The sequence below is a fragment of the Struthio camelus genome, chromosome 9 (genome assembly GCF_040807025.1).
Source record: "Struthio camelus isolate bStrCam1 chromosome 9, bStrCam1.hap1, whole genome shotgun sequence".
Classification (NCBI taxonomy): Eukaryota; Metazoa; Chordata; class Aves; order Struthioniformes; family Struthionidae; genus Struthio; species Struthio camelus.
In genome coordinates, this window is record NC_090950.1 from 18,898,490 (window position 1) to 18,921,234 (window position 22,745).

The 22,745-nt window shown below is 44.3% G+C and overlaps 1 protein-coding gene across 3 annotated transcripts in view; it reads left to right on the top strand.

Annotated features, from left to right (window-relative positions):
• The first annotated feature begins 292 nt into the window (after positions 1 to 292).
• Positions 293 to 22,745, top strand: part of LOC104148789 (probable cation-transporting ATPase 13A5) — a 35,934-nt gene continuing 13,481 nt past the window's right edge. For 2 of the 3 annotated variants that reach the window (XM_009682119.2, XM_009682120.2), the window contains exons 1-16: positions 293 to 494; positions 6,085 to 6,258; positions 7,396 to 7,542; positions 7,764 to 7,834; positions 7,911 to 7,991; positions 8,595 to 8,664; positions 11,340 to 11,474; positions 13,863 to 13,935; positions 14,687 to 14,818; positions 15,419 to 15,589; positions 15,819 to 15,976; positions 16,218 to 16,406; positions 16,668 to 16,729; positions 19,439 to 19,589; positions 21,350 to 21,433; positions 22,445 to 22,601. In XM_009682119.2, the coding sequence (XP_009680414.2) occupies positions 432 to 494; positions 6,085 to 6,258; positions 7,396 to 7,542; positions 7,764 to 7,834; positions 7,911 to 7,991; positions 8,595 to 8,664; positions 11,340 to 11,474; positions 13,863 to 13,935; positions 14,687 to 14,818; positions 15,419 to 15,589; positions 15,819 to 15,976; positions 16,218 to 16,406; positions 16,668 to 16,729; positions 19,439 to 19,589; positions 21,350 to 21,433; positions 22,445 to 22,601 (1,918 nt within the window). In that variant the 5' untranslated portion in view covers positions 293 to 431. The remainder of the gene's footprint in view (positions 495 to 6,084; positions 6,259 to 7,395; positions 7,543 to 7,763; positions 7,835 to 7,910; positions 7,992 to 8,594; positions 8,665 to 11,339; positions 11,475 to 13,862; positions 13,936 to 14,686; positions 14,819 to 15,418; positions 15,590 to 15,818; positions 15,977 to 16,217; positions 16,407 to 16,667; positions 16,730 to 19,438; positions 19,590 to 21,349; positions 21,434 to 22,444; positions 22,602 to 22,745) is intronic. The other variant, XM_009682118.2, reaches the window with a different exon arrangement.

A 22,745-nucleotide genomic window follows, 5' to 3' on the forward strand; every position in this document is an offset into this window, starting at 1 on the left:
TTCCTGCAGTGCTTTGGCACTCCCTCACCCTTTTCCTTGTCATGTGCCTTGATTTCCCTTCGAGCTCTGCTGAGAGCCATCTCCTGGTCCGGCAGCGGAGTGGGTTCCCAGGGGCTGGCCTGCCCTCCCTCCCTTTGCTTCTGGCACTCTGCTCACAGTCTTTCCCACTCTGGCGAGTCTATCAATGCTAGGAGGCAAAGAAATATGTAAGTTACATAAGCCAGACATTTGAGAGCTTTATACAAGGGTGGATTTCCTCCCTCCCCTGTGAGCCTAATAAGAAACATATGTGCTGTGAGAAGTTCAAAGTCAGTGGAGAGGACCATGGTGAGAGCTAAATTTAGCACTGCACTGAGTTCAAGTCATTAACAGTGCTTAATGTTGCTTTCCCCCACTAGCAAGAACATCCAGGGCTGAAACAACACAGGCTGATGGACGAAAAGTTTTGGAAGGATCATTATGTGCTTCTCAACAAGGATGAAGAAAATGAGCTGGTAAGGAGTGGAGGTTTTTGCTGGGTTTGGGCTTTCTTATGTGCCTCTTTTCCCACAGGCTCACTTCTGATATGCCCCTGATTCTTCTTTGTCTTCACTCTCCATTAGGGACAGTCTCTTCAGCATAGCCTTGGTGAAGGCAAAAACCTTGCATCAGTCCTTGCTGACTTTGAGATTAGTTTTTACCAAATAAGGACTAAGTGAGAAAAGTACCAGTTCAGTCCAAAGGCATGAAACATGGAAGAGATCTCCTTGCTCACCAGAAATTATCCAGTCAAGGAGGAGCGTCCCTTTCACCACTATCTATTCCAATCTAATTGTGTCTCTCTAGTACAAAGATTCCCTTTCCCTTAAGGGGTTATTATGTCATCAGAAAGCAAGTCACAGAGAAGATGCTTAAAAAGGAGTTTCATCTGGGATAATTTTTTGGAGCAGTGATTAAATCATTCCTCCTGGCACGTTAGGGTTTTGTCTGCTGCTTAACAGGTCTAGAAAGATTGGACAGATGAGCAAAGTCTGCTGCAACTTTTATAGCAGGAATCACTTGTTCCTCAACTGTTTTTAGAAGCACTTACAGAGCAAAACTCTGCCCTTAAAAGACTTTTAATTACTGCTAAATTGAATATACCTTCTGTCTTTGATTGTGGTTCCTATGTTTGTGCTGCAGCTTGTGCTGCGGGAGTGCCTTGCGAACAGAATGAGATGGAAACTCTTCTTCTACCTGCTAACGTGATTATGGAGATCCTGGTGGGGGTGGGCAGAAGACTTTATCCTCAATGGTCAGGGCAGAGAACAACTAGAATCCAGGTATTCCCAGTGCACAGAAGTAGATGCCTCTGCACAGGTATGCAGCATAGCCCTGTTACTCCTGTATTTGCTAGACATGTATATGTGATACGTGCACTGGAAGCACAGCAGCATGCTACCCCCATAGCCAGGAGCCTCTGCCCTTTGCATGCGTATTGCTGCTAGCAGTTGCTTCCCAGTGTCTCCACAATGTCAACTGGGAAAGTACCTCCACCACCGGGATGCAGGTGTTCAGGGCTTGCACAGGTGGGAGAGAACCTGCCCTGCAGCACACACCTGCACCTCCGCAGCAGGAATCCTCATGGGGTACTAATGAAAGTGGGGCTCCTGCCCCCTTACTTCTTTCCATTAGATCCTTGCAGGGCTTTGCTACTCATATGGCATGCACATGAGCTTGCTTTAACTAGGGAACTTGGGGCAGTTACAGTGACCTGGATTCAGCACAAAATTTAAATCCTGCCCTGGAAGACAGGTAAGGTCTCAGCTAGTGCTAATCTGTCTGTGTCACATTGGCTGCTACAAACAGTGTCTTTCAGTGGAAGGTCATTAGCTGGTATGTGGTGATGGCTGTCACGCATATTACTGCTAGCATAGGAAGCAGTGGGGACACTGAATCTCTAATGAGAATAGAGAGCCAGGATGGAGGGTGAAATAACACTATTGCCACAAGCAATCTTTTAGTTGAGTGCCTGGGCTCCCTAGCTGAGCTTCACTGAAATCCCAGAGACATCTTCTCTGCTCCGGCTGGCTGGTGGCTACGCCTCTGTGGGCAGAGAAGAGCCCTGGCTCTGCCCTTGAAGCTGCTGAGGCACCCTGCCTTATGCAAGGCTATCTATCTAACCTGGGCTATCTAGCAGTTTTTCATAAGACAATTTCATACTGTCCTATTTGCTAGAGCTAGAGCAGTCTCACTCCCAGATATTGTACTCCTGGAAAATATTTTTTTACAACAAATAGGCCCTGCCTTGGTAGGGAAGAGCAGCAGTGAACTGTTAGTTCTCTCAGTTCCTGCCTTCAGTGCTGTCTTGTAACACTGCATGACCATTAAGCCTACAGTTTCTGGGCATAGCCTGTACTTTCTCACAGATGACTTTTGTACATTGCCTGTGCCGCATGATCCAGTTGATAAGGGGTAGGGCATGGGGTCAGTAATGCCCCTTGAGCTGCTAAGCAAGTGCAGCAGCACTAATTCTGGAATAATGAAGTTGCCAGTGGAATCTGGACATGGTCCACCCAGTTTCACCAGATTTTATTACATTCCTTGCTGGAGTCCTTCAGCTGAAAGCATCTGGCTGGATTTCACCTGGCTGTAAGCCTGGGTTTTCTTCTAAAGGTTCCTCTTGGGCATCTCTGTGAGGGTGACTCAGCACTTGCTTCTGAGGGGACCCAGATGATGGAGGAGCTATTTTTCCATCAGACTCATCTACAAGATCCTTTGTGTGACTCCCTCTTGATAGTGTCTGCAGAGCCAAGGCTGGATGTTCCTTCTCCCTTGTTCTGGACTTGAGGCCAGCCTCAGGATGGGGGCTACTGATTAGCCCCTACCAGCTCTTGAGGGACCCTGTCTGGCTCCTGTTCCTTCCAGGGCTGGCTACTTATGTGCTTGCATATCACACTGACTGCACCAACCAAGGCTGCCTCTTCTGCCACCCAGGGGGCTCATTTCTTTAATGGCAGGACTGGGTTCAAGTCCAGCCTTGTGATGCTGGCCTTGTGCCAGTGGAGTGGTGTAAGGATCAAGTGTGACCCAGCTGTGCTGAGAATCATACAGCCTGTGGCTAGGGGGGACCTCTCCAGCAGTCTGAATGCAAGGAATTCACTCCACCAATTGCTTGTTTAAAATCAGCTCTTTTAGACATTGTATTTTGTACCTTGATGCTTGTTTTCCATCATGTATTTGAGGCATTTTCTAGTTCCTCAATTACTTTGCTTAACATACAGCCATGTGCTGGAGCATGCTAGCAACAGCACATCTTCAGTTCATGCCAGAAAACCGTGAATGATCTCACTCTGTGTCTCCTAGCCTTATGCTCCCTTAGCCTTAACACAATAGCCCTTCTGAAGTGTTTGCTCTTCCTTTTACTGCAAACTAGATTCCCTCTAGGCCTTTCTAGTTCCCCTCTACTGCTGTGGATGAGCTGTGGCACCTCCCATCGTTCCAGCCACGGGCACAACAGACTTCCTGTTTTCCAAAACTGTGTTTTAAACATGTTTTTAAAAATACTGCTATTAAGTCAAGCAAATGAAAATTGCTATGGATTGTCTAAGTTGTGGATGCTGGTTTGTCCTCCAAACCTTAAAATAACATTTATAGTTACTGGATTAAATTTATGTGACCTTCAAAGAAATAACACTTCATATACAGCAAGGCTGCACACTTAAAAGCTACTGAGTTGGTTTGAAATGTATTTTGTCAGCCTGGTAGTAAGGGCTGCATGATTATCATTTTACTTGACCTGCATTGATTTCAGCCTAGTTTATGTTGATCATGATCAGAGTTCAGATAAAGTTAATTGCGCTCTTAAATCTAAATAGATGCTTACTCCACTGTCTTTAAATCATTTTAAAATTATACCTGAAGTTGAATCAGTATAATTGCTTGTATAATCCTTCTCCAAGTAGTTCTACTTTGTTGCAAACTCTAGTCTATGGAGCAGACACTCCAATTCAGATGCAAGTTTTTTAATTTTTAATTTTTTACAATTTCAAATGACCTTTTCACCTTCCAAATACAGAAGCTATTTCAATAACCGACTACACTGCCCCCATTGCATTGTGTACTTTAGTTGGCAAGCTTTTCTGGAAAACTTTCAGAGCCTTCAGTATAGTCAAGAGTAGAAATATAAGACCATTTCCTTTCATTTATTAACTCTGCTCACATCTGCAGACTTACTCAATACCTTCTTGGGGCAAGTACATCATGCGTCTGCTAATCTGTGGGTGGATCAGTAATTGTTATCTGTGGTCTGGGTTAGATATCTTACTGTGGTGATTGCATAGCATTGCTCCTGTAGCTTCTTGCATGGGCATGTGCTGCAGCACTGTCAGTAATGGGTGGTTGGCAACCTCCGCTGTGATACAAGCGGTGATGTGTCAGGTGTAGGTGGGGGAACACCTGCAGCCACTCTCCAACAGTATTGCCAGCTTCTGCTACATGTCCTTAGCGTGGGCCCTTTCCTGTCCCAGTCAACAGCTTGAGGGTGAAGTAGGAGGAATAACCTGAAGCTGAGGGTTTTTTTGTGGGTAGAGGAAAGAGCAGAGGTGACCAGGGAAGAAAAAAAATGGGTCAGTGCAGCAGGAATAGAGAAACCTTATTGAAAATAATTGATTTTTCACAAGAGGATCCAACACAAAAAGAAATAATCTCTTTCTTATTTTCACTGCAGCCTTAAAAGAAATAGTCTGTTTGTCTCAAACAAGTACTCCTGTTATCGACCCTAGCGGGGTGAACACAGAGCAAGCCCCATGGCCTCTGCCCAGTAATGGTAGGGTTTCTGCCCCTGTGCTTGTGGGGAGGCAGAGAGGGGCAGATGCGTGACTGCCACGGCAGAGGTTAGGGCAGGTCAGGTGGCACCTCACAAGGCTGCTCTGTCATTGCCATGTGAGAGCCATGGCCTGGCTGGGTGGCAGGGACACACTGAAAGCCACCTCTGGGTTCACATCCCATGGTGCTGTGAGCTGCCTCTGCCCCTTCCCTCTGGGAAAGCAGGGGCAGGGGGACTGGGAGTGCTTGGTCTCTCTGGCGCTTGGCAGAGCTGAAGCGTGCTCTCTTCTCGGAGCACTTCTGTGGCAGTCAGGTAGTCAAAACGTTGAAATGAGCGTCAACACCCCTGTGAACTTTGAGGGCTGAATTTCACCCCAGGCATTACTTCCTTTAGCAGGGTGGGCAGGTGCTCAGGTGCAAAGTAACTGTGCATACATATCCAGCGCCCCGCATAGAGAAGTACCAGTTACACTATAGGCAATAAAGTTACTGTTAGCCCCATGGGCAACTATAAATCAAAACAATGTATACAAGAATCCAAAGCTCAACTCAAGGGGTGGAAAAAAAAAAAAAAAAAGCAGGACATGGGGGACTTCCAAATCTCCTTTATGGACAGTGGAGCACCACTTTGTGAATGCAAGAATACTGGGCTATCAAAGTGCAAAGACAGGTAGCAAAGATGACATATCACCTGAGGACTCAGGTGGAGGTTGAGTGTAGCAATCCAAAAGAACCCTTAAGAACTCGTTTTCAAGATGTGGTGTTTATGGTGAAAGATAACACAGCTATAGGTACTGGGCAGATGAGGAGAGGAGCTGCTTGAGGGCTCGAGAGCTATACTTTCCCTGAGGGAGATTCTGCTCCTCTTCTGCAAGATGGATTTTGGCAATCAGCACCAAGTTCACACAGGGACCCCCTCCTAGGTTGCAGGCAAATAGCGTGGTACGGTGCTACTGCAGAAGAAGTCAAGTGAAGTGTTATCATGATGGCTCAGCTGCAGACCCATTATCTTGATGGTAAAAGCTGCAGAATCAAGTTAATTCTTTGGAAGTCAAAGGAGAGAGTTGATATGAAAATGCTGCTCTGTTGGCAGCTGCCTGGCAGCACCTTCCTTTCAGCAGCTCTGCTATAGAATTGTATTGTATCAATCAGCAAACTTTCATTTCTGAAAATGACCTTGGGGCCTTAGTGAGCCTCAGGCACCAGCCTTTCTTTTCAATAAGCATGTACTTCCTGCCCTAATGAACAAATGCCAAGGTCAAGCTTGTTAATAAAGAATGTTTTTTCTTTGCTCTACAGGAGATATTTGGCTACAAAGTGCAAGGCTACCGGAAGGCCTTGTGCATTGCTGGGTGCATCTTGTCTTGCGGGGTTCTGCTACTGCTATTTTACTGGAAGCCAGAATGGGACGTGTGGGCAAATTGCATCCCCTGCAGCTTGGAAGAAGCAGATGTTGTGCTGCTTAGAACAACGGTAGGTGGACCCTTATAGCTTATTGTTATTAGCAGAACTTATCGTTTCCATGGATGGAGCAGGTTGTCTGTCTTTGCCAGCACGACGTAGCAGATCAGTAACGTTTTTCACATTTGGAAGTGGAGTGGCAAGGCTTTGCAGGAGCAACCGGTTTCATTTGCAGAGTGCAAAACGCTGCGGAGAAGACTTTGGTTATCCTAACAATAACCGAGATACTTTGTCTGAAGGCTGGATACCATGTAGGCTTCCTGCATTTCTGCTGTCCAGCTGCAGGGTCCAGCAGCTGTCTTCTCCCAATGACATGTCTTGTACAATAACTCTGACTGTTGTCTTTCTTTATGTACATAATATGGATTCAGATGGCTTCAAAGTGGGGATCATCTTCAGAAGTTGTGGCTGTTAGTGGCTCTTCTGCTCTAAACCTGTTGGGAGGTGCTGAGGGGCGGATTTTAAAGAGCTGGATTTTAGGCATTAGTTGTATTCCAGCACTCCATCACTGTAAACTAAAACCCAATGCAATTCTACCAGAGCACTACACTTAACTCTCAATACAGCAATGATAACCCTAATATGAAGTGGTCTGAGTGTATTTATAAGTAATCTATTGTTTATTGTAACTAGTTACATCAGGCTATATTGATTAAAGGACAATTCATTCTGACAGGTGCATCTGTAGCAGTAAAGCTGAGTTGTTGCTGCCTGTGGGTATATAATAGGCATGACAACATGATGGGAGTGAATCTACAAAGCAAAGTAGCTGGTGCTGAGGACTCGACGTCCACAATAAAGTATTTCAGAGGGATTTTACTTCTAGCTGTCTCCAGTCTGGTCCCAAGGACTGAATACCTGGTAGCTACTGAAATGCATGTTCTGTTTTAGTTTCACGTTCTCTGAAATTGCTCCACAGCATGAATCAAGACAAATGGAGATGACTGGGAAATTCATTTCAAAGTGTTCTCCTAATTGGCACTAAAATATGGATACCAAAATACCTGTTACTATGGGGTAACATCTGTTACGATAGCAATGACTCTACACTACTGCAGTTCTCTGGGAATATAAGACTTCTCAGAGTCAGGAAACATTACCATAGGCAACATTTTGGGCTTGTCACTGAACTCTGTTCTGTTTCCCTAGGATGAGTTTCAGAGATGCATCAGAAAGAAGGTGACCTGGATTGATTTGTCCACACTGGGGCTACCTGAGGGCAATAAAACAGATAGTCCTCTTGTAGCTGACAAAGATTCTGTCATAAACAGAGCCGTAATGAAGTCACAGTTAAAGGTAAGTCATCTGTAAAATGGAAGAGAAAGACCAAGGAGGTAAATGAGTGAAGTATAAGAGCTAAATCATCTGCAAGCTCCCAAAGATGCTCTGCCAACATCTTCCTGCAAACCCTGTCTACATGAGCTGAAGTTTCTTCCTAGAAGTTGAAGAGTGTTTATAATATAATGAAGTGGTTTTCCCTTAATGGCAAAAGAAATTTTTGCTATTTCGTCTTGCAGATAAGATGTATCCAGGTGCAGAAAATTCGTTATATTTGGGACTTTTCTGTAAAAGAATTCAAGAAAGTTGGGTGAGTGTGAACAGCTTGTTACAGAACCCTTTGCAGATGGGAAATCCCTTGGCTGAACTTTCTCCTGTTATTCTAGATCATTAGAAGACAGCAACACGTGTCACAACATACATCACAAGTTTGGAGATGGCCTGACAAGGGCGGAACAGAAGATGAGGTACAGTCCACATGATTTCCTTCCTGATCAGTATTTTTCATATTTAAGTAGATATGAGCTCTTATGAATTATGAACCTAAGATAGTAAGACAAATTCTCCCTTTTAAATTCATGTGAGCTTCCTGTTACTCACCTCAGTGGTAAGGTAGTGTTAACTATATGGGTGACATTCAAAAATTTGCAGAATTATCCCTCTCATCTTACTGAGCTTATTCTGTTCTGAGTGATGCTAGGGTAAGTCCGGGGAAAATGCCACCAGCTCTGACTGGGGTTCAGGGCACACCAAATGTCTGATTTATTTTGCCACGATCTCCTTAAAAGTCCTCAGAAAAGCTCATCACAGCATTTAGCAGAAAACTGAAGACCTTTTCAGCAAAAAATTACTTAAACTTCAGCTTCTGAGTAAAATCTCCTCATTTTTTTTTAATTGTTCAGCTACAATAGTTTCTTGAGACGTTTGTCCTGCTCAGCCATCTATGCCTTCAGGAGTTACTTTTTTTAGGTATAAATGTTAATGTTGTTTGGGTGCACAGTTTTCTGCATGAAGTCTTACCCTACAAGACAAAGCTATAGCACTGTGGACTGTTCTTTATCTTCTTACAGGCAGCTGGTGTGTGGGCCTAATGCCATTGAAGTTGAAATTCACCCCATTTGGAAGCTACTTTTTAAAGAGGTCAGTAAGTCTGACAACCTCTTGGTGATGCAGATGTGATGTGTTTTGAAGACTTTATCTTGGCATTCTGGGATGGGGCAACTGACGCCTCATGGAGGAAAGCTGATGAATCTCCTTTATGGCTATAAACGGTGATAATATTTTTAGTATGCTTCCTGGCAGAAGATTGTGGAGAAGAATAAGTAGCTAGTAGGATACATGCTGCATACTTACAGCACCTAACCCTTCACCTTATGAATGTCTCCCTACTCGGAGAGCTGTAGGTTGGAGAACTAACGCCCTCACTCTCCCCTGCCTAGCCCCATGTTCCTGACTGAACATCTCTCATAAGCTGGGTGGTCTTGCCCTGTGACTGAGCAGTGACATGCACCTGGAGAGCTCGTGCTTTCTGCAACTGCTAGGGCAGACCATAGCCATATCTGTAACTATGTGCTCCTTTCACGTTGCCTCTTGATAATTGTTTTCAGTGAAATTTCATTGGCACAACTAAGGCTCACTTGTTCCTCTTTAATAGTCTTGTTTTAGTAGTGTCCAAATGTAGCACGAAGCATTAGAAATGCTGCTGCTGGGCTTACTTGTGGCCTCAACAGCAGTGTAAATCAGGAGAAATTTCAACAGTGACATTTATATTTCACTCATTTTATGCCAAAATAAGCAAGAAATCCTGATCTGACTGGAGATAGACACACACTGATAGTGCAGCCATGCTATTTCAGACTATGAATTCGTGTCTCCTGAGACAAGTGCAGTATTTTGAATGGAGACAGTCCAACAGTAAAAGCATATGGTTTGGAGGAAAGGGCTTCAGTGGTCCGAGAAGTACAGTTTCCCTGGACAGATATCCACCAGCGCGTTCCAGTCACAGCAGGAAGAATGCGTCTTTTACCATAGAGATACAATTTAGGAATGAGAGCAACTTTTTCCCAACTACTGCACTAGGTAAATATTTTGTTGTCTCAAATTCCTTTGTCATTTGAACAAGAAGTAGGACCTCTAATTCTGTATCCACGCCGTTGCTCCCCCTACACACTTCTACACAGTTACTGTTATGTATATGTGCTTTAGAATGGAAGCAAATATATGCAAAATTAATATCTCTGAATTACTTTATTCATCTAGTAACTTCCTTATTTTCATATGGCATAGAAGCAAGTCAATTTCCTTATCTATGTAAACAGACAAGGACTTATTGCAAGACTAATCTTCTACAGAGGACAAAATACCCACATCGTATGGGAAGGAGGAGAGATGCATGTAGGGATGGTTACTTGATGAGTTTATATATAGAGATGCTGGACATTATATTTTGCTAGTCTGTAAGCAGAGTTTTTGCAAACAGTGAATTATGTCATCCCTGTACGCATTAAGGGACTACAGCTACTTTACAAATACCTTTAAAACGGAGAGCTACGAATGATGGGAATTGAAGCTATTATAAGTCATGTGTCAGTGTATTTGGAACCGTAAGCAGAGTTCATTTGAAATACCCCACAAAATATGTGAAAAGCTCCAGGGCTCCTGAAACTGATTGGACTTGATATTTCCAACCTTTCACTGTCCCCTGGAGATGATCTTGAAGAAAAACTTTTTTAAAGTGCTGGACTGGAGTTATTTAATTTGAACTTTGCACTTCCATCCAAGTCTGATGCTTCATGGTTGAAATTTTAATGGGTGTGCCTGGAGGCAGAGCAGTCCTCATAAGCCTGTGGTATTTCTGTCCAGTTACTGCTTCAGTGGCTGAGGACCGGCATTGTGATTTAGTGTTTCTCTCTTTGTCCTGGTGAATATCGAAAAATATATTAAATTTTCATTGAGAGACCAAATTTGTCAGATGAATAATTCATCTCAGTTCTAATCGTTATGCAGATAGCTCTGTCAGTGGCTATTTTGGTTATATTAATTTTACAGACAAGTCTCATTTGTTTGGATGGACAGGTAGTGGGCAACTCTCAGAAACAATTCATCTACTTTTATTGTTCAAGTTAGATACCACATTAACCAAAGTTATATTCTCAGTTATAGCCTTCAGTAGGGCTAGCTGCTGATTTTGGTACAATGCATTAAAGTTGGTGATGATTAGTACAGTAAGGCTGACACAATGCACGGTAGCCAAAAGTATGTGAGCGTGAGGAATCAAGCCTTCATTTTGGCTATAGTCTAAAACTGATTACCTGATGGCTCCATAGACCTTAGTTTCTTCATCATTTTTCTTTTTCCATTAAGAAAGTATCACTGTGGACAGGATTTTTTTTAAATTGCAAAGTGGTAAAAACATTTATAGCAGTTCTGTCCTTTTCCACATTTGGATAGTGTCTCTTGTGTAGAGATCAGAGAATCCAAAATGACAAGGTCATCTTTGTTAGCTGGCTACAGTGGGAAACTGTCTGAGTTCAAGCTGACCGGCATAGTTGCTGCTGCATAGTAACTGGATAGCAACAGCTTTTAATCACAAATAGCTTGAACTGCGTGTAAGCTGGTAAGTCAGGAGATGGAGTCTGTTAATGCTCTGAAACCACCATGGAAGAAATCTGGCTTGTGATAGCAACATGATCTTTTAAATTAATGTTGAAGACTCCTAGACAGAGTAATGAAATGTTCTCGCCTCTTCCCACACTCATTCGCTCCTGACGTGTGTTATGTCCATCTCCTGACAAGTGTTACATTTGCGTTTGCAGATTTTAAACCCCTTCTATGTGTTCCAAGCCTTCACCCTCACTCTGTGGCTGAGCCAAGGTTATATTGAATATTCTGTGGCTATCATAATCCTGTCAATCATTTCTATTGGCTTAACTGTGTACGACCTCAGACAGGTGAGTCTGCCGTTCAGCCTGCTGGCTTCCCGTGCTGCACTCTGGTAACAATTTCATTTATCACAGACACAGAATAAGCAGTTATTTCCATGCTCTGTCTTTCTGGATATATATTTATTTTTACTACACATTCTGCTGCATTACTACAGATTTATTCCTACGGAAGAGTAGAAGGTTCAGACCTGATGGGCTTGAACTTCTCAAGAATTAGGAAAAAGGATTTAAGTTTGATACGTGGGGTTCATAAGGCTTTGTGAAGGTGTACTCTATCCATGAGTCTGGATCCCACCACAATTTCTCTTAAAATTTGCTAAATAGCAGGTCTTAACAGGAAAAAGAAGCATGACTTTTTTAAATTCTGAAATTCTTTCATCACTTTTGTTATAGAGCATCTTAAAGCATTTTTCAGTAGTCTCAGCTGATTCACTCTGACCTGAAGCATTCATTTGTGATAGGCTTGATGCCCTCAGCCTCTGTGGCAAAGGAAAGTACATGAAGTTGTCTTTCACAATATTTGCCTACCATTGAGTATCTTCATTCAGCCGAGATAAGTAAATAAGTGGCCTGGGGGTCCTGGTGCTTCCTGTTAGAAATGCAGAGCAGTCCCTTTGAAACCACTCCCTTCAGTATCTGCCTGATTTAAATACACAGGAGGAAGGTAAAAAAAAAAATCACATGGAAAAGGATATAGTAAGGAAAAAAGGAGGAAAACAGTGAGAATGAAAGTACCGGCAAAGGAGAAAGAAATTGATAGGAACAGCAGTTTGGTAGGTGACATTTTAGTCTCTCCAGGCTGTATTTTACTATATATTTTTTTGTATCATACTTCTCTGCATTGTCAAGATTTAGAAGTGAAAAAGAGAATGAGGAAAAAATGTCAAAAGTCCCTAATCTATTTAGGAAATTGGGAAAATGAGCTGGAGATTCTTGTGTCCTGGTAGCTGTTGTGCTAACTTCCAGGAAAAACATGAGTTGGAGGACAACACTGAGAAATGCAGTTCCCATGGACTGAGTGTGATGTGCCATATGGCAGGGTGAAGGGAAAGCTATGGGGTGCACTGAGCTAAGGGTCATGCTCAAAGCCCACCTAAGCCCTCGCAGGGTGCTCCAAAGGCAGGCACAGCTTGCATTGCTTCCGAATTCACTCTTCCTGCACTGAATTGGAGAATGGCAAGAATTAGCCCTTAGAAATGCTCCTTGAGTATAGCCAGCTGTTCTGTTAAACGCTGCCCAGGAAGAGGTAGTAAATTGCCCTTCCGGGAGCTGGTTCTGGTTTGACCTAATCCTGCTGTTCCCTGCACTGGCTCAGGTGCGCAACACCTCCTGCTTGCACAGGCTCGGCAGGCTTGGGCGATGGGCAGGGAGGGTGTGCAATGCTGACAAGGTGCTCTTGCACACCCTGCCCCTTGCCAGAGGCATGCTTTTAGTGCTGTGGCTTATTCCAGGCCTCACTCCGATCCCAGCAAGATGTTTTGTATATACCTGGGGCTTTTGCCAGCACAGGTGTGTTGGCCAGGAATTGCACTTTTGTATCTCTGGCTGAAATCTGTAGGCTGAATAGCACTCCTGTGTTGAACCAATATTCACATCCCTTTAAGAGCACCTTTGTAAACAAAGTGTTGGTGCCACATCCCAGTATTGCAGAGCACCAAGAACAGATATGATCCATTCAGCTTTCTTTGGCAAGGCTGGTTTTATTGTTAGATTGGTAATTTTGGCATGGAGAATTATAATGTTTGGGGCCTCAGGATATTCTTCAAACTGGTTTAACATCCTTACAAGAACAATGCTAATGAAGAAATCTACACTCGGGGATGAGTTTTTTGCAATTGCAATTTTTAAATCAAGATAACACATTCTCTATGTTCACACAATGGCAGTTGACTTCATTATTATCTCAGGATATGTAATTGTCTGAATTAGATTGCAAAAACCGGCAAAATTCTGACACCCAACTAAATTAAAACTTCTGTTTTTCTTCTTGCAACGACAATTTTGTAATGATAGTCTTTACAACTCGGTGGTTCTATTCATAACCTCCTAGCAAGGATAAAACTGACAGACGTAAAGAAACCCACCACTGAGGGACTGCAAATACTGACATTGCAACTGAGGAGACAAACTCTATTTACTTTGGAACAAGCCAAGAATAGCACCTTGAAAGTTGAGGGAGGTACAGTGGCATCAAAAGGAAGTGAATAGAAAATTAGGTCCATGCTGTCACAGCAGCTTGTTCTAGATTAACTCTATGAACTGATAAGGGATGTGGAACCTTCCCTGGATAGGTCAAGTTCAGTTTCTGTATCATTAGCATGATCACTGAATTGTAACATACTGCTTAATTTGTGTATTGCTGTTTCAACACTCAAATTGCTTTCCAACCAACAGCAGTCTACCAAGCTGCATGACCTTGTTAAGGCACATAACAAAGTTGAGGTTCGTGTCTGCACAAAGAACGAAGGTGAGTCATCCGTGTCTCATCATAATTGCAAGCCTGTATAATTAACTCATGTGTTGAAATGCACCTGGAATTACACAGCTCCTGTTGATTTCCTTGGAAGGAGCATACAAAGGGCTGGTAGCAGTGGGAATGGGGGCAGAGGGAGGTGGACAGGGCAGGGTGGTGAGGAGAAGTGTGGGTGCAGCTGTGTGGCACTCTGTAATGATGCAGGTGAACCCAGCAATTTGGGTTAAGAATCAAGAAAGGGTTTGGAAACTGAATTTCACAAACAAGCAGCTAGATAAACAAACCTGGTCTTCAGAGACTTGCTTTCCTGCACTGCTATAGGCTACTTTTGCAATCTTGTCTGGGTGATTCTTAAGGAGTCTGGATGTATGACTCCCACTGAGGTATGAGTTTTTTCTTCTCTGTGTCCAAGTTCCTTGTCCATAAAACAGAGTATAGCATTTTCCTGCCTCCCAGGGATTTTGAGATGTGCAACTACTAGGGTTATGGGTGATGTAAGGGCTTTAGATAGGTTTTCTTGGTCTGAGTGTTTTATAGACACTAAACAAATAAAACTTCCCACAATGACTTGGAGGCAGATGTTTAGACAATGGGTCTATCTGTACTGCTGCTTTTCAGCCAGTTTTCCAAAAACACCGGCCTTGCATTATGCAGTGCAGAAGTTAAGTGATGTTGTGTGTGCCTTGAAACTCTTTTATTGCTCTGAATTTGTGCACAAATGAAGTTATTTTATATTGTACTACAGGTTGCAAAAAGCTGGAATCTCGTTACTTGGTCCCAGGAGACATGTTTCTTTTGGATGGAAAAAAGTTTCCTCTCCCATGTGATGCAGTCCTGATTGATGGGAGCTGCATTGTGAATGAAGGCATGCTCACAGGTACAACCTTGAAGTACGAAATGCTACCACTTCCCAGCAGGTCTTTGGCCAGGGAGATGCCTATATCTGTTCTGATAGCGATTTGTTTGCTATTTATTAGAATAGTTCATGGCAGGAGGAGGAAAACTGAGCTAAAGAATTTACAGTTGTCTTGGACTTTTGTTCACTACCATTATGTAATATACATTTCTTATCTGCATGAAAAATAAGTAAGTTTAATACACTCTTAGGAGCAGAAACTGCAAATTCTCAAATACACGTACGTATATTTGAGCGTATGTATATATTGAGTTTTAGGATTCTGATTGTGCAGCAGTTCTGTTCAAGCATAGGCGTCATAAGTGTCTAGTCCTTGCAAGGCATGAACTTGAGCTGGGACAGAACTTGATCCAAACTCATTGATAGGAAAAGCTCAAGAGAAGCTATCTGATGTACTTTGAGACTAAAATTATAATGGTTGTCGCCATAAATCCACCTGTATATGTCCATATTCAAGTTAATCAGGCATGCTTAAGTGCCTGAAAGGTGCTGTCATTTTTTAATGTGCAGAATCAAAATTTTAAATCCCTCTTAAGTGAAGCTGCACAATGTTGTTCTTAGGTGAAAGTATTCCGGTTACTAAAACTTCCTTGCCTCTTACGGAGAGTCTGATGCCCTGGAAAACCCACAGCATGGAAGACTATCGGAGACATGTCCTCTTCTGCGGCACAGAAGTCATACAGGCGAAGCCGACAGGCAGAGGGCCAGTGAGAGCTGTTGTACTGCAAACTGGTATTTCTTTCATTTTTTGCTTGTAGAGGGAAAGTGGCAGCCCAGGGGACTGATAGGGAAGCTCTTTACTCTTTGTAGCTTAAATCCAGTGCAGATCTGTTGTCTGAGAAAAGTTTGTTCCCATCTGATGGCTGAGGTATGTGTAATGATATCCATCCCCCAACAGAACTGACTTGGGCTACAATGCCGTTATGTCAGGTACACAATAACGGCACGTGTCTTCGCACAGGGTTCAATACAGCTAAAGGAGACTTGGTGAGATCCATCCTCTACCCCAAGCCCGTGAACTTCAAACTCTACAGAGATGCTTTCAAGTTCATTATAGGCCTCTCTTTAATTGGCATACTTGGACTTATCTACACAGCGTGTGTGTTTACCTACCACAAAGTAAGTACAAGCGACGCAGCTCGGCGCCCTCGGCAGCTCACGATCTTGGCGGTATCGTTCACTTCTGCAGTCAGTGCCGGGGAGGAGGGACGCAAAAAGTAGACTACAGTTGTCATCCCGAGGGGCAGAGCTTGGCGTGCGCAGTCCCTCAGCAGTGTGGTGGGATCCCCCTGGCAGCGGTGGGACGGGGCGGGAGGACAGTTGTGCCCACCCTACTGCAGCCTACTCTTGCTGTTTGCAGAAGCCGGTGGCAGAGGTAGTGACTATGGCGCTCCTGCTCCTCACCAGCCCTGTGCCTCCCGCTATCCCCGCTGCCTTGACAACAGGGATTGTTTATGCCCAAAGGAGGCTGAAGAAAAAGAAGATTTTCTGCATCAGCCCACAGAGGATTAATATCTGCGGGCAGATCAACCTTGTGTGCTTTGACAAAGTAAGGTGCCTTTGGCAGCAGTGAAAGATGCTTTGGATGCTGGGAATGTGGGATTTTTTTTTTTTTTTTTTTTTCTCGCCCCATCTGCCCTTATTTCTTCCTAGGGGCAAAATCCTGTACGAGTGCCTGTGTGGCAGGTTCGCCCTGCAGACACAAGGCTTCTCCTTCCCTGACCGGGAATGCCACGAAGGACCTCTGGGGACGTGGCAAGGAGAAGAGGGTGGGCAGTATCAAAGTAACCAGATATTTGTTTAAATTTAGACTGGCACATTGACAGAAGATGGACTGGACCTGTGGGGTGTCATCCCTTCAGAGGGAAGTCGGTAAGGAAGGATTTAACTTAGTGAGAACCTCATCTCCAGTGGGAACGCAGTGCACAAATGTATGGTTAGCAGAGAGGTGCTTGCACAGGATAAAGAGAGAGACAGCAAATAAAATATACTAAAGATGGGTGTGTTCACGGGAGGCGGAGGTGCTGAGGGTCCCGTGCTGGACTTCCTCGCCACCACCTCCCACTCGAGCTGCACGCATCCTCCCCCCACACCTCCTGGTTCGGCTCCCCCTCTCAGAGGAGAGGGTTCTGGGTGCTGCTGCAGGAGACTCAGTAATAAATGTGTCACTGCTAATTCAAGACAAACGTAAGGTTCAGAAGTCAGCAGCAGCACGAATGTTTGTAATTACCCTGAGGGGATTTAGAGCACAGAGCTTTTCAATTATGTCATTCACAGCACAGTTCAACAAATATTCTTAATCTAGTCCATAAACCTTTCATCATTTAGGTGTTAGGATAATGCTCCTTCTGTTGAAATTAGCAGTGTTGCCAGCTTTGCCCATCAAATCTCTCCTATCTTCTGTAACCGTTATGAAAAAATCAGTGAGACCACAGAATGGACTGCCCCAGCCAAGCCCGTAAAGCTCAAATGTCCTTAGACTCCCTTGCACCTACAGTAGAGTCCATTTCAATTCCAAGCCCAAACCACACTGAAATCCTCCAGTGATAACCGGCATGTAAATAATAAGCTAGACTATGTCCAGAATTATACTATTCAGTCAAATCACTGTAACATAATCAACATGCAGGGCAGTCTGCATGTTATGTCAAACTCGAATATTCATCTTTTGCAGTGGCCGGGACAAATCACATATGCCATATCCATGCCTGGATTTCATTAGTAGTTGCTAATGTATCCGATACTTCAGCCCCAAGGAGATAATTACACCATAATGAATGAAAGGATGAATTCATTAAGAAAGGAGAAAAATTACATTCCCAATAATTCCTTGCAGGACAGAAAGACAATTACTGTCTGATGCAAATTAATGAGAAGAGATTAGTTAAATGTTACCCAATAAAAATATTCTCCTGCTAGGACCAAAACACAGGCACATAATAATGGAATCTCTTCTTGCTCCCACTCTGTGATCCAGGGAGGTCACGTTCAACAGCTACGTGCTCAACGGGTGGCTTGGAGCCCCCCAAGAGGCTAACAGCTCACGGTAATGCCAGAGTTATTTCCACTGAACTAGTCTTGCAGGAGCATCTGCTCACATGAGCAGCAGAACAAAAATGGATAGGTATATCAGAATAAATTCAGGTAAAAGAAAATTCTGTAAAGCGTCAAAATGTAAGGGTGTCTTTGCAGACTTGTCCAAACTTCACCCAACCGGGAACCAGTGCTGGTGGCTTGCCAAAGCACAAGGAGGAGCTATTGCTGTCTGCATTGATCTCATTAGTGTATTTACATAATTACTTTCTGAAACATTCACATTCTTAAACATACTATAAGAATAGCTGTCAGCTAATCTGAATACTACTAGGCAGCTACAGTAAACCTCATTCAACTTGCAAAATATCCTGTTGTGCATTTAATAAGATATAAATATTTGCTGGTATTCAATATCTTGCAAGTGTTAATTAATAAACCAATTATGACCAGACTGAGACCAGATAAATTTTTCTGGAAACAGAATAGACTTTGGTCCAGAGGGACAATAGGTGCCAGAATTCATTGGGTTTTTTTGGTAGAACTGCTAGATGTCACACTGCTGAATTCCAGATGCATTTCACTGCTCCTGTTCTAGTAATGGGGGTAGTTAGTGGTGATCAAAGGTAAACGTAATAGTCTAAATTTCTCCTTACTAAAAGGCAGCCTAAATGGCAACGGGCTGTGTTCTGGTCTGGCAGACATACAGCCTGCCAGTTTCTTAGAAGGAAAAACACTTACATGAGAAGAGAGGACTCTGAGAAATAACTTTCATGATAAAATTAGAGCTATCATGCAGTCCCGCCTCATCCATGTTCAGGCTGTACTGCAGGGATGAAAAGTGAGTGTACCTCAAGGCTTTCCCCAGGAAAAAAAAATTGGTGCATGATTCTTTTACAGCCTCAGTGTAGCTCAATATGAAACAATGAACTTATTCAATTTTAAAGTCAAGATGAGGGACAAGCAACGAGCTTCTTTGGATATGCAGATGTAAAAACTACTAGTGGAAATGAAGGTTGTGCCCTCTGGCTCTCCCGAGTGGCTCGTGGGGGTGCCGAGTGCTGACTGCTGGCCTGGCACTGCACTGCTCACCCACAGTACATTGCAGGGGGGTAAAAGGCAGCACAGGGCAGAGCAGACGCACCCCCATTTCCATACCGGAGCTTCAGAAAATTTTTGCTATGCCGGCTTGCAGTAGGGGATCTCAAAGATACTCAGCAGTTTATTTTGCAGGCAGTGTCTCCTCTCTGCGTTATCTAATACCAAACAGCAATTGCCAAGCAGGACTCCAAAGTGTCTGTGCTAGCCACTCTGTTTTATTTTCAGTTGTTTAGCATCAAGTTGAACTCTGTGCCAATTAATTATTGGATGCTTTTCGGTCTCCTGAATGCATCCAACCTATTAGCCAAAGGACAGGCAGAACAGTGCTTTGCTTGCTGTTATTGGGCTCAACTCCACCACACTCAGCAGAGCAGCACCTGTATCCACGAGCTGAGGTCTCTGTATCCCTCTTACAAGCAGTCCCACTAAACCTCTACTTTTAACCAGGTTTCAGAAAACCCATAGGTTCCCATCCAGCACACCTTTGCCCTGGGGCCCTGTGTGCGGAGCCATGGCGAGCTGTCATTCACTGGTTGTTTTGGATGAGAAGATGCAAGGAGATCCGCTGGACCTGAAAATGTTCGAGGCCACACACTGGGTAATGCGACTCCTCTTCCCTGCTCACGTCCAAACCACAGACATCTCCAACCTTGCCCACAGGGGGTCACTCTTAAGTCAAGCTCAAATACCTGCCTATAGGGGAAACTCCTTTTCGGTGCTGCTTGTAACAGCCCTGCGCTACTCCAGGCACAGCTGGAATTGGCTTTGTTATTTCTAGTAACTGTGTGACAGGTTTGCAGCACTGCAGCTGCTTTTTGGTAGTCCAGCAATTGCTTTCCTTGAGGCTGCTTGCGTTTGCTCTCTTAGTTCGATTTGCAAAGAGCAAAGTAAGGAAGCAGAGGGGGAGCCTGGTCCCGGCTTGCTGGAAGCAGGAGCTTGGACCCCAGCATGGCCGCATGGTGTGGTGTGGGGACAGCAAGCAGCTGAGGGAGTGCACAAGCAGGTTTTGCATGCCCTTATGCTGAGGGCTGTTTCCTCCGATTAGCAAAGCAAAGCTTCTGCATAGAAAGCAAGGCTGGAGCTGCATAAGCAGCAATTCCCTGAAAGGAAATTCCCTTGAGGCTACCTCCAGGATTGTGGAGGGAGCAGGATGGGAGCTAGAAGCATGAGAAGGAAAGGGGTTGCTCTTCACAGACTGTCACGGCTCCCTGTGAGCTTCCGGGTGGCACTGCAGGAGGAGGCAAGGAGGTGTGACTGTGCTGAGGCCGTGCCCAAGAGATGGTGGTAGAAGTGTGGCTCTGCCAGCCTGGTGCAATGCCTGCACTCCTGCAGGAAGCGCTGGGGCATCTGCAAGCCTCCTTAAAATCCCCTTGGCTGCTGTGCCGAGCTCGTCCCGGGAGAAAACTGGTGGAAGACCTGAGGCAGCAAGGCCGTGCTCGTCTTTCCTTGCTGTCAGGCAGGAGATGCAGTGAGCTGGCCCTGCCTTGCCTCCCTCCCACCTTCCAGCTGTGTCCTAAGCCAGAGAGGGTCTTGGGGCATTGCAGTTAAATGCCTCATCATCTTTTCTCCTCCAATGTTTTGCTCAATAAGCAAAACAGATGGCAGGTCCTTCAGCAGCCCTGCGGGGTAGGCACCAGCCCAGTACTCACTCTTATGGAAAAACAGGCAGCAGCAGAGTTGCATGCCAGCAGAAGAGGACTATGAGGGTGAATGAGCCTTAGCACATGAAAAGTAACAGAACTGGAGGGCTAAGCATCCTACAGCTAAAATTGCTTCTGCACAGTACATCAGTGAGTCTTTTAAAAGGCAAGAACCTAGAAAATAATTTTTGGCTAGATAAGGATAATTTTTTCTTTCCCTTGGTCATTGAGCTGTCCAGGCATTAAGTTTATGTGGAACTAGAGTTTAGGGAAACCACAACATTTCACACTTTTTTTTTTTTTCTCTCCACTCTCAGTAAGGCAAAACATGCAGGGCCATGTGGGCTTCTGCTAAGGACAAGGCTGCATGGAGGCTGTCACTTGTGATGGATGGAAAGCTGTATTAGATTACAATAAACCATTTCTACAGCTTGCTGCCAACAGTAAGGAGGAAACATGCCCCCATGTACTGCTGTTCCTGCTTTTAACAGACAGATGTGAAGCTTAAAATAAATAAAACCATAAATGTGCAGAGAACAAAAATGAACTGATGAAAATTTGAGGGTGGAAATTACTCTTTGCAGCACAGATGAAAGATAAGGTTTCCTTAGCGAGCTCTGTGAACCTGGGGGTGGCCCAGCAGCTAACTGCTTCGTTGCCAGGTCCCCAGTGGATGCCGGCACCCTGAGATAGCACCAATGTTGTTTTTCTTTTACAGGAAATAGAAGATTGCAGTACAGCTCAAGATGGGGCTGGTACTCTCGACGCTTGCATAGTTAGACCTGGACCGAAGGCCAACGCAGTGAGTTGAATTCTTTCTGCGAGAGAATATTCTGTGTTTTTAACATACAGCACCTGTGATGTCCTAGTACATGTAATATTCATTTACCTTGGCTAGAGGCTGGAAAACCCCTCTCAACTACTCTTTTGGTGCTGTATTGTGTCTTCCCCAAAGCAGGCCAGCTGGAAGCTTAGGCCCGGGAAAGCAAATTCTGTTTAAACTGAGCCAGGCCTTTCAGCCGGCCTCTTAGGGGCTGCAGAGAGAGGGAGAAAGGGCAGCAAAGCTACCTCTCCCAAGAGTCAACTAAAACTGACAAACAAGCATTAAAAAGAAAAAAAAAATCAAGACCAAGAAGGAAGAAAATGCTGGTAAAATACTGGAGACTAACAAGAACAAGGTAAGCCGTAAGGAAAGTGCAGAAGAAGCAGAAGAACGAGCAGTGATGTGGAAGAAGGGCTGCAGCAACAGCCACTGGTAGCAGCAGAGCCTTGTTTATCTCTCCCAGGCAGGAGAAGGGCATTAAGGCAAGAAATACCTAGTAGAGGGGGAAAGAAAGGCCTTCTGGTGGTGGACTCTAAAAGAGAAGCGAACTGAAGGGCTCAGGTGCCTAAAAACTCATCGTTTCCAACTCTACCACTTGCACTAATAAAAAATATTGACTTATCTTATTTCTAGGATTGCTCTGCTCCCTTGGTATTGTCACTGTAACACATCAAATGTCAGCTTCTGTGTTTGTAACTCCAGGAATCAATACATGGTTAGAGAAACACTGAGACAAAGCCTTGAAAACACGTTAAGCATAAAGAGCAGCACGGAGGCCTCTGGGAAGCATTGCTGGGAAGCCACATGTCTCAAGGCTTTGGTTCTTAAACTTGCAATCAGTGATCTGATCCCACAGGCAGAAAGCAGCAAAAATGAAGAAATCGCCTCAGCTAGAAAAACCCAAACAAGCAAAAGCTCAGGATGGGTTTGCTTTGTGTAATCAGTAAATCAAGCTGCAAATAACAGCTCTTTTCCCTAACCTCTTTCCAGGCTCCTGTGGAAGGAATAGCAATCCTACATCAATTCCCATTTTCTTCAGCGTTGCAGAGGATGTCTGTTGTTACGCAGCAAATTGGAAAGGAACAGTATGACCTGTACATGAAGGGAGCACCAGAAACAGTGACCAGCTTTTGCAGACAAGAAACTGGTATAGAATTGGGAAAGGGCAACTTTGAAGTTTTTATTTGCACTCATTCCAAAGCAGAGTTTCTCTTGGGACCGTAATCCTGAAAGGTTTTCGGTACTCTTTTCCAACTGGCCCCACTGCAAGTGCGCATGTGCAGCTCTTTCC